Source organism: Erithacus rubecula, assembly GCF_903797595.1.
Source record: "Erithacus rubecula genome assembly, chromosome: 29".
Lineage (NCBI taxonomy): Eukaryota > Metazoa > Chordata > Aves > Passeriformes > Muscicapidae > Erithacus > Erithacus rubecula.
Window position 1 is genome coordinate 2370831 of NC_136681.1, and position 11671 is coordinate 2382501.

The 11671-nt window shown below is 47.5% G+C and overlaps 1 protein-coding gene across 1 annotated transcript in view; it reads right to left on the reverse strand.

The window, feature by feature from the left end:
• Window positions 1-2375, reverse strand: part of DPYSL2 (dihydropyrimidinase like 2) — a 52649-nt gene extending 50274 nt beyond the window's left edge. Inside the window, exon 1 of the mRNA XM_079328739.1 lies at window positions 2010-2375. Coding sequence (XP_079184865.1) covers window positions 2010-2360 — 351 coding nt within the window. The 5' untranslated portion in view covers window positions 2361-2375. The remainder of the gene's footprint in view (window positions 1-2009) is intronic.
• Between the last annotated feature and the right edge of the window lie 9296 nt (window positions 2376-11671).

The window sequence follows — 11671 nt, forward strand, 5'->3', positions numbered from 1 at the left end:
AATGGGGAATAATTACATCCCCTTTTTCATCCTCTTGACAGCTGAGACCTCAGAGAAAAATATAAAAAATTGCTTGTCCATGTTGCTTTGTTAACTATTTCAAGAGGGATTAAGACAAGATCTTTCTGTAAGTGACAGAAAGGATGAGTGAGTTTTAAACCCATAAAGCCAATTTTGCTTGCTGAGGGTTTAACCATTGATTCAAGCCATGGGTGCAGTCAGTTGGAAAACCAAAGCTAAAACATTCCTGCAGTAATTTCCCAATCCACAGCATGACATTTATCCCAAGAGACTGCACTCACCCACCCCACAACACCAACCATGGACATCAGGGTTAGGTAAAGCTAATGAGAAACAACTTAAATGTTTTGTACCATCCCATTATTTCATCCCTTCAGTTAGCATTTAGACTATAATTTATAAAAATATAATAAAAAAACACTTAAAATTATTAATATTCTCAGTGGATTCTGATTAGGCACAAGGTTGTACTTACATTTTTATTATACTGTAACCATTTAATCAGAAAATAATTGATCTTTTCAGAGTTAATGTATATCCTGCTTATACTTAGGTCCCACAGGACATCAAATTGTCAAAAATTAACTTTTAAAATGTCCTGAATTGCAGAACCTTTGACTCCCCAAGATGAAAAAACCCTTTATTCTTGAAATGCACCTTGATTCATTCACAAGACTAATTAATCCTGGGAAGTTACTCCATCAATAGAGACTCCAGCATGATCAGAGCAAACCTCAGACATCTGTGGTGGCAAATTTTTGTTTGGGATTGGAAAACCAGGAAAACTCCTCCTCACTGGGGCAGGTGGGTGGGAATTCTGAAAATCTGTGCCTGCCTTTGGAACAGCAGTGAAAATGTGAAATGTGAAAATGTTCACACGTGTGAAAATGTGAAAAGTGGAAATGTTCACACGTGGCAACAGGGCTGGATGGAGCCCTTGGGGAGCAGGGGCTGATTTGGGGAGGATGAATCTCTAGTTTGTATTTTGTATAGTGAATATTTTAGTATAATAGTGTATATTTTGTATAGTATATATTTCAGTGTATATTTAGTTTATATTTTTTATAACTAATACATTTTATTAATTTGTATTTTTATATTACCTCCAGTAACACTTCATGTTTCTGAAAGAAGGAGAAAGTGGTGAACAAGGCCAGGCTCAGCATACACAACCCATATCAGAATTAAAAATCAGAAGGCACATGCTGGGAACAGCTCCCAGCAGAAAAAGCTCTGTACCCACTGGGACTCAGAATGCTTTAAATCGATTTATTGAGGAAAGCTGATGGGCATGGCCAGGCAGATCTGTGGGTTCAGTGGGTTTTGCCTCTGGAAGAGGATGGGCTTTATCACACCCTGACAAATCCAGAGAATGAGAACTATCTGCAGCAGTCTTAAAATCCTGGGAGGAGTTCTGGGTTGCTACGAGGATGCCACATTCCTGTGAAAGTCCCAGATCTTCCCGAGTCAAAAATTCCCACTGGAGCCAGCAGAAAACTGGCCGTGAAATGAGGGGCAGGGGTCTCTGCCAGGGTAGGAGCCCCCCCTGGAAGGAGCCTGCAGGGATTTATTTATTCGATCCCGGTAGGTGCAGCCTCATCGATGCTCTTCGCTCACAATCGCGTTTCTGTTCCGTGAGCTGCATTCCCTGTCTGGGTGGGGCATTTCCCTCCCCTCGTGCCGGGGGAATCGATTAAGGAACAAAAAAGTGGCTGTTTCTCCCCGGGCAGGAGGGCAGGGCGGGGTGTTTGTGGGGGCTGGGGGGGGGGGATTCTCTTCTTTCTTCTAGTGCAGAGAGCACAGCGAGGGGAGGGGAGGCTGTGCCGGAGATGCTGAGCCCGGGGAAGGCTGGTGGGGATGCAGGGAGATAAAAGCCAGAGGCTGCAGGTGGGGAGGATCCGTGCTCTCCGCAGCCTGCCGATGCTCCGGCTCGCCACACACTATTCATATAAATATATATAAATATATCTCCGTATATATGCACCCACCTTGTCATTCAGGTTCTGCAGCGCCTCCTTCCCCGTGGCACTCCTGATCTCCACCTTTCTCCCGAATTCAACAGATGGTTCCCCTCCCTTCCCGCTCTGCTTGGAATAGACGGACGGAGCATCCGGACCCAGGTGGGCAACATCCTTCTGCTTGGCCACGACTTTGTTACACCCGCGGCCCACCGAGAGCGAGTCGAAGTCGATGGTCTTGTTCTCCAGGGAGCCTTCAACAGGGCAGAACATGCCACAGAATTTCTGCCTGGGCTTGGGACTGCCCGAGCCCAGGTTTTTGAAGAAGGCTGGCACTTCTTCTTCCTCGCCCTGCCGCCCGTTCTGCTTCCTCTCAGCCATGGCTGGGGTCTGCCTGCTCGGGGGGATAACAAGAGCGGTGAGCAGGAGGATCCTGCACGCACACACACACACACACACACACACACACACACGCACACGGAGAAAAGAGGTGGGGGGAGAGGAAAGCGGTGGGGAAGAGGCGGATCTGGGTCCTAGAGATACGGCAGCATCAACTGCAAAGGGCTGTGCCCGGCAGGTGCCCTGTCCCCATCCCCAGCCTGCAGCTCGCTCGCTCTCTTTGATGCAGCGCAAAGTTGAGGCAAGGATGGGGCAGATCCTGCAGCAATAAAGGGAGGAGGCTTCAAGTTCCCAGCATCCAGATGGGGAGGGAGGGAAACGGAGAGAGAGGAGAAAAAAAAAAAAAAAAAAAAAAAAAAGCTCACTCTGCAGCAGAAACTGAGGAGTGCTCCGGAAGTGATGCGAGTGGTGAAGTGGCAAATGGACTCGATCAGGTTGGAGCAGCAGCCCCCATCACACATCACACATCACACATCACACCCACCCTCGCCCCCTCCCCTTCCCGGCGTGCGGGTCTCGCTGCTCCGGGAGCTGATGGGGACCCGGCACCTCCTCCCGAGCCCGGGCAGGGCAGAGAGGGGCTCTGCTCTCCCTCCCTCCCTCCCTCCCAGCCCAGCAGTGCTGCAGAGCTCCGGCAATCCCATTGTTCCTGACTGTGCCCAGCGCCGCGGGGCCGGGGGGCGGCAGCGCCGGGATCGCAGCTGGGGCGGAGGGGCTGGAGCAGCAGAACGCTGACTCAGCTCCTGGGGCTCCGGCATCGCCGGGCAGACCCTCTGCAGGGGAAAAAGGGGCTGATGGATGCACTGGGGAGAGGAGGAGAAAGGGAGGCAGATGGGAGAGGGTGTGGGAACCGGGGGACAGAGGAGAAGGGGCTGGCAGGCGGGACTTACCTCCAGGAGCAGAAATTAGTGACCTTGCGAGGCAATTAAGCCTCTGCAGTGCCAGGAGACCCCGGTTCCTCCCTGCGGGAGATGAGGGGAGGCAGCCAAAGGCGGCTACGGCTGAGGGCAGGTTCCTAGAGGAGGAGACAGAGCAGCCCCGCCACGGAGCGCGACAGTGACCCTGCGATGGGGGCGAGGGGAGGGGGCGACACGGGGCAAGGGGGGGACACGGGGCAAGGGGGGGACACGGGGCAAAGGGGGGACACGGGGCAAAGGGAGGACACGGGGCAAAGGGAGGACACGGGGCAAAGGGGGGATACGAGGGCAGAGGAGAGATGGGGGCAAAGGGGAGATGGGGGCAAAGGGGAGGATGGGAGCAAAAGGGAGATGGGGAGGAAAGGAGAGATGGAGAAGACAGAAGATGGGGCGGGAGGTGATGGGCAAAAGGGAGATGGGGGCGAAGGAGAGATGGGGGCAGAGAGGAGAAGGAGGCAAAGGGGAAATGGGGGATGGAGAGAAAATGGGGCAGAGCGAGCGTGGGGAGCAGAGCGGAGATAGAGGGAGAGGAGAGATGCAGAGGAGATGGGGGAGAGGGAGGATGGGGCAAGGAGAGGGGATGAGGCCAAGGGAGGGACAGGGGCTGGTCCCAGCTCGGGGGTCTCGACTGGTCCAGACTCGGCTGGTTCAGACTCGGGTGGTCCAGGCTCGGTTAGTCCCGGCTCAGCCGGTCCCGGCTCAGCCCGGCGCTGTCCCTTCAGCACCACTCTCTCCAGCCTCTCGCTGCCTCTCCAGCCCAGCTCCTGCCACCCCTGCCCGCCCTCCCTGGGCTTTATCCCCTCGGTTTGTCCCCGAACGAGCCGCCCCAGGCGCAGGGAGGGTGGCTCATTCCCAAAGGGAATGAGCCTGGGGACGTGGGGCTGCTCACTAAGGTAAGAAGTTAGGTGGAACTCGGCTGTCTCCACCTGATCACACCTTTTTTGTGTGTGATTTGGGGCCCTCAGGATAATCCGTGTGCAATGTTTGTGTGGGCCCAACCCAGTGGCCAGGCTGCTTATTCCCATGCATTATTCATTGATAGGCATCTTTGCACATGCATACATTAATTGTTAATTGAGGAGCATCTGTGTCCAAATGGCTACCAAGCACCTTTTCAAGATTAAAAAAAAAAAACAAAAAATTAAAAAAAAAAAAAAAAAACAAAACCAAAAAGCACTAAAAAAAAAAAACTGAGGTGCATTTAAAAAATAAAAATCCCAGAGCCACCTCTCCCTGCAAACTACACCCAAATCAAGGCATTTGTATCCAAAATGGGAAAAAAAACACCAAAGCCAAGGTCACAACTGAGCAAAGCCTGGTAATAAATGCACAGTGCAGTGATAAAAGACTCCAGACTAAAAAGAAAAAAAAAAAAAACCCTAAGCCTGCAGCTTGGCCCTGAAAGATGAGGATGATGTGCTCTGGTAGCTAATGAAGGAGGGAGGGACCCAAAGGCTCTCCAGGGAAACAGCCCCAGCTCCTTCCCCTCCTGGGATCACCCCAGCAGGTCCAGCCGTGCTGAAATCAGCTGCAGGGCTCTCAGATGGTCTCTTGTCCCAGTCTGAGGTTTTTCCTTTGCCCCCAGATCACCCCAGAGGGACATGAGGTGGTTCAAACCCGAAGCAGCCAAAGAGAGATTGCTGGAGATGGTTTTCTCTTTTTCCAGGGATTGTTTATTGTTTCTTATCTCAAGGACTTTTTGCTTGGCCAGCAGGGTCTGCTCAGCCTGGCATCCATGGTGGAATCTGCCTGGTGAGGGCAGGGCTTATCTTATATAGTTTGTACTACATATTACATGTTTACAAAATTATACCAATACAATACAATTTTATTAAATGGTCCAGCCCTGACCCCATCCAATCCAAGAGTACCAACGTGTCACCCACTATGGATGACAGGGAGAAGAAGGAGGAAAAGGTGTCCACCCCCCAAATTCTCCATCTTGGCCACGTGTCCCTTATCATAAACATTCAAAAAAACCTATTTATCTACGTTCTGACAATCTGCACTAATTTTGGCAGCTTCTTTCCATTCTCTTTGTGCTGACAACTTCCCCCAGGGGTTAGAATTCAGCACCTGTGACACCAGGGTCTCACTCAGAGGTCTTTGAGACCCTCAGGGGTGTTTTGAGACCCCCAAGGAGGCCAGGGGTAGCCCACAGTCTCTCAGGTGCACAAGTGCTGTTGTGTTGAAGGTTTGTGAATATGAATTGTCCCAGCACTGCTGGTGGGGCAGCAGCAGAGCTGTGAGGAGGGTTGGGGAGGCTCCAAGCCTGGCAGGGATGGTGCTGACACGTTCTGCAGCTTGCAGAGATGGAGCAGGGACAGCCTGGGATCCAGGATCCTGCTCTGCATCCTTTGGCACAGCCCTGGAGATGCTCAGGTGGCCACAGGCTGTGGGCAGGGCTGGGGAGGATCTGCCAGGAGAGCTGGATCCAGACAGGAATGCAATCCTGCAGACAGGCTGAACCTCTGAGTGTCTGAGCTGGAAAGGTCACAGAGATTCCTGCTGCACTGAATCTTTTAACCCCTTAAAATACACTCAGCCTCCCACTGAACACCCATCTCCCATTGCCACAGCACTCAAGGACACACTCAGCAATATTTCAGTTTTTTGGGGGTTGTGTTTCCAGCTGGGCTCATGGGAATCTGTCAAAGGCCTCATCTGAGTCTGCTGAGACTCTGGCTGGTCTCTCATATCAAACAAAGATCATTTCAATCACCCAGAGGAAATTCAGATATTCCAAAAAATGACTGAACTGCTAAAATACATCCCCTGTCTGCATTCTCCTTTTTGGATATTTCACAGTGTCTGTAATTCTGGTCTTATGGTCCTTTCATAGACACTAAAAAAAAAAGAGGAGGCAATTTAAAGATTCCATCTGCAATTAGTGCAATTTAAAGATTTTAATTTCCACCTACGAAACCCAAGTATCAGATCTTGCAAAACTCCCAGCTGTAGCAAATTCTATTTATTCTGTTACACTTGAACTGAAGCACTTAAATGTGCCTTACATGATTCCACAGCTTTATTCCTCAAATATTTCTTCCTCCAGGAAGAATCTTAGAATGAATAAAGATGCACCAGTGAGAACTCAGACCCCCAAAAATCACTCTGAGTTTGGGACCAGATATAGAAATTTATTCCCTACATGAGTCCCATTAAACCTCTCTAATCCCTGACACCCAAACCTTGTTTGAAATTCCAGAATTCCCAGTCAGGTGTATCAAATCTCCATCAACTCTGTTATCATAAAGAGAATATGGGATGATGGAATTTATATTTCAGTTTGAGTTCACAGCTACATAACAGAACAATTCCTGAGTGGTAACATATTAAACCAGCAACTGGATAGACACAGAAATAACAAAATTTTACTGAAAAAAATCACTAGGAGCTGATAATCCATGGGTTCAATAATCCCACAGGGTTTCTATTTGCATTGAGAACCACATAAATTACTTTGAGAATGACTCTGACCCTCATCTGAATTTCATAGACCCAGCACCAATATGAAAATTCCACCCAAAACCACTCACACTCGGCCCTACAAAGGTGGAGGAACTCTGGAGAAACCCAAAAACAAACTTGGGAATGGATCAGGGCAGTTGGAATCACACTGGCAGCTTCACTCTCCATGCAGCAGCTTCATTTTCTGCTCCTTAATTAGTATTAATTAGTTCCTGCTGTATCAGTCATTGGGGTGTGCAGAGCAGAATAAGCTGAATTCTTATTTGCAGATAAACCATTTAGCAACACATAAAAATGGGTTAAATTCATAATATATGTGTGGATAACATGAATTAGTAAAAGAAACAAAAGAGGGAAACTAAGTAGAATTCAATCTTCAGATTTTCTTAACATCCTAAAAGTCTGAACAACTTGGAGCAAGTGACTTGAATCAGGAATAACAGCCCAGAAAAGTGATGAGTACCTGGTACTGCACAAGAGAGGGGCAGAATTTAGCTTAGTTTAATTTAATTTAATTTAATTTATGATCTTTTTATGCTCCTGCACAAAGTCCTGAGTGCCAGAAGTGCTGCCTGCCTTCACTGAGCACCCCTGAGAGGAGAAATCCCTGTCTGGGGATTGGCCTTGGCACAGATGAAGAGCTTGGTTTGTACAATTTTCCTTTTGCAAAAATGGCTTTACACCCCTAGAAAGGAAATGTGAGCACAAGGACAGGCAGTGGGCTGGAGACTCCCTTTGTGTACAGAGCCCTGGATTTGGAATTTTCCCTGACTGGAGAAACTCAGGAGCACCAATGGCACATTTCTGATCTCCTGGTCCATCTGGCCAAGAAATCCCAGCTCTGACCAAAGCCTGGAGGGATGGATTTAAACTGACAGAGAGCAGTTTTAGATTGGATATTAGGGAAAAATCCCTTTCTGTGAGGGTGTGGATGGAATTTCAGAGCAGCTGCCCCTGGCAGTGCCCAAGGCAGAGCTTGGAGCAATCTGGGATGGTGGGATGTCCATGGGATGGGATTTAAAGTCCTTTCCTTAAATCTTCAGGTCCTTTCCCTGCTCTGGTTTTCTCTGATTCCACCCCTCTAATGGTGCTTTATTCCATTTCATTCTCACATTCTCCAAGACTGAACAATCAAACTTGATTGGAATTTGAAACATGTCAATAGAACCTCTGTGTTGCTTTATTTGCCTTCCATCCTTAGGTGAGGTAAATGCTGCAAATCCAGAATTTTCTTCATTGTTTAACAATTAAGAAGCCCAGTCAGAAATCACAGCAGTATATTCCACCATTAAATTGCCATTATTAAACTAAATGACAGAGACTGCTTCCCAATCTGGGGCTCTTCCCATTGCAAATAATCAATTATTAATACTTCCAGTGGGTGCAAGAATTATCATGCAAAGCAGGATCCCAGTGAAATTTGGGTGTTTGCAGAGGCAAAACTCCACTGAGTTAATTCTGAGTGAAAATGAGCAGAGAAAACCTGGCACAAGTCTCTGGGTTAATTGAAGGGGTGGCTCAGAGAGCTCCAGTCTGGGTCTTGTTTGGATCTCTGGAGTAGAAATCAACATTTTAGGGATGCTCAGAGCAAGGATCTGTGCTGGACTCTGCAACCAGCACTGCTCACAGAGTTATGCAGCCCTCAAAAACATCAACTTGTTGCACTTGCCACTGCAATAATCTTAATTTCCCTGCTTGGCCAGACCTTCTGTCATCCTGGGTGTCCTCACCCCCTGCTGCTCCCCACATCCCACCCCGGATTTCCTCAGGATACTGAATAACTGCCATTTCCAGAATATTCCTTGAGCATTTCGAATCCAACCAAACCCCTAAAATGCTTCATTGGGTTGGAAATCGTTCTGGCAGGGCACAAAAAACTGAAAGACCAAGTTGTCCACAGAGAAATCATTAAGCAGCTTCCCTCTGGGATATGATAATTGCTGGAGTGGCTGACAGCTTTTCTTGGCTGTGAGCACTCAAAGACCAGACACATTATTTCAGGAACATTAAAGACCAGCAGAAAGTCTTTTGATAAATGAATACAGTCCATTCAAATGCTGAGACAAAGATCATTTTTTTTTTCCATGGTCCTTTTGATTTCTGTTTATCCTATGCCTCACTTTTCCTTTAGGGTTTTTTTTTTTCCTCAGCTAATATAAAGTAGCCCCAGCAAATTTCTGCCACTCAGATTTTGTTAGCAGTGGGTTTCAGCCCATGCAAACACTTTTAGTCTGTGCAAACACAATAATACAAATATTGAGTCAACTACCAGAAGATTTTCCAAATGGAAATGAGGCTCCCAATTCCCAGAGACTTTGAGGGAGTGCTATCAAAATCTAATCCAGTGTGTGACAGGCACCAACCCACCCTAAAATCAGATTTTTTTCAGCTGTTCCCACGATGATCATGAACAGAAGCAGCAGGAATCTCTCCAAAGTGTTCAGTATTTAAAAGAGAATTTCCAAAATTGTTGATTTCCTTGAGACCCATCAGTGTGCTGTGACATTTGGAAGCCCTGAATTGCAGCTGGTAACTGAGATTTGCTTCTTCCAGACAGTGTCATTAGGAGAACTCACCCATCTAACCACAAAAAGGCAACATTAAATATTAACATTTCCTCTGAACTCTCAGAATGTGACAGCTCCTGGCTCACCACCACTGATATTCATGTGGAGCTGGGCAGGAAAATTTGATTTGGGGGCTGGAAATGATCTAAAGTTTTGCCAGCATTGTCTCAAAAGGACCCAGAATGGATAATGACAATCTTAATATTGGAACATGGCTTAAAATTTGACCTTCCAAGGCAGGGAGCTCTGGCCAAAAAGGCCAAAAAGCAAAAGGAATGAGTGAATATCAGTTTATCCCCTGTCACTGGGCTCTCCTGGCTGCTCCCCACCAGATCAAATCTTCCCATTGAGACACACAGAGCTCTGATCCATGTGGCTTCCCACACCTTCCCAGGGCTGTGTTAATAAATAATGGTGTCACAAATGATAGCAGGGGTCATAAAGCACAGCTCAGCCTCTGAGGGATTCACCTGCCTGCCTTTGAGTGCTGCAGCTCCCTGGGTTCTTCTGGACAGCACTAAAAATAAAAACCAGCTGTAAAATCAGCATGAGGAGGAGCTCATATTTATAAAACCTTTTTTTTTTTAATTAATATCCCAGATTTGTATGGGGGTGAAACCCAGCTTCACCTTTCCTTCCAGCTGCTCTTCCCCAGCAATTCTTACAGCACTCCCCATTCACTGAAACCTCCTCTCCTCTGAAAACACTGAAATATCCCCCAGTGGATCCCAGACTCACCTCCATGGCACACTGAGCACCAGGATGCTGAGCTCAGGAAAACCCTGGAAAATCCTGCAAATCCTGCCCCTCTCCCTGCTCAGAAATTCACTGTGGACACCTGAAGGAAAAGAGGAGGAGGGATGGATGCTGGGTGGAAATGCCCAGGTGAGTTCAGAGGTGCTGTTTGTTCTGTTTTTCAGCTCCTCTGGCTGGAATCTCCCCCAAGTCCGTAGCACAAAAGCATCTTACCCTTAAGCTGCACTAAGCAGCTTCACCTCCTGTTTGGGGGTGGCTTTAGAGCCTATTTTAGAGTCAGGTAGGATCTGAACACAGGTAGGATCTGAAAAACAGCCCTGCTGGTTTACAGGCACACAAACACTGACCTGGTGAACTGAGGGAGAGGGAAAATGCCTTGGGTGAAGTGATGGAGGTAAACAGGCTGTCCTGGTTTATTCTGCAATAAAAATAAAAATGCCAAGCAGAGACAGGAATAGAGAGGAGAGAACTGCTACACTGGAAATGCAGTGGTTGTGGCTAATCCATTTCCAACTGGAAAAAAAAAAAGAGAAATAAATATACAAAGCAGTGCAACACTTTCAAGTGAAAGAGAAAAAAACTGAAGTTTTATATATGCTTCACATACAGCTGTATAATTTAATGAACATACTGTATGTTTTATAATATTACAAACATACACAGGAGCAGGAGCTTTTTCCAGAGGTCTCAAGCAAAGATTTTCTTGATGATCAGTGTTCCCAGGGAACTGGGATTTGGTTCAGTATCAGAAAAGAGAACAGGGAGGACAAACAACTTCATGCTGAAGATTTCAAAGCAAAAATCAAGTCATTGAACCCCATGGAAGGGATTGTTTGTTTTCACAAAGGTTTCTCTCCTCTCCACATGTGATGTCTGGGAGAGGCAGTGCTGACTGGAAAGACACCTGAATTTTAATATAAAGCCAAGAAGAAGCTTCAAGCTCCAGTTTCAAGGGTTGCCCTGGTCTGTGTCTGCCCTGCTCAGGTTCCTCCTTTTGCTGACACAGCTTGAGGAGCCAATCCTGCCCAGCAGGAGAGCCCAGGGCTCTCATCCCAGCACATGGCCCTGCAAACCATTTGTCATTTCTGAAAATCTCATCTCATTACATTTTAAACAGTCCCACAGACAAAGGCAGCATTATTGGCCTCACTGTACACATGGGAAATGAGGCATAGAAATTCAAATTCACCTCCAAGGCCAGCAGCAGCCTGGGCCAGGCTCCTGTTGTGTGCAGCCAGATCTCTTTGGGGATCCTCTGCTCTGCCCTCACAGTGTCCAGCCCCTATTTCCAGGCAGGAGCAGCAGCAGAGGGAAGAAAAGAAATTAAAGAGAGAAACAGCCCTGAAAACTCAGATCTCTCTCTGCACAAAGTCTGGGGCATTGCTGCTGCTGCTGCCATGAACCAATGTCCTCATGCTGCACTTATTAAATAAATCTAATCTTATTAAACTGCATTACAAGCTTTTATTTCATAAATCTGTTTGCCTCACAGATCACCCAGAGAGTTAACTCCTGCCTGGACTCTGCTTTTCCTGCCCAGAGCCCTGCACTCCTGACACTCCTGAGATCCCAGGATGCTGCT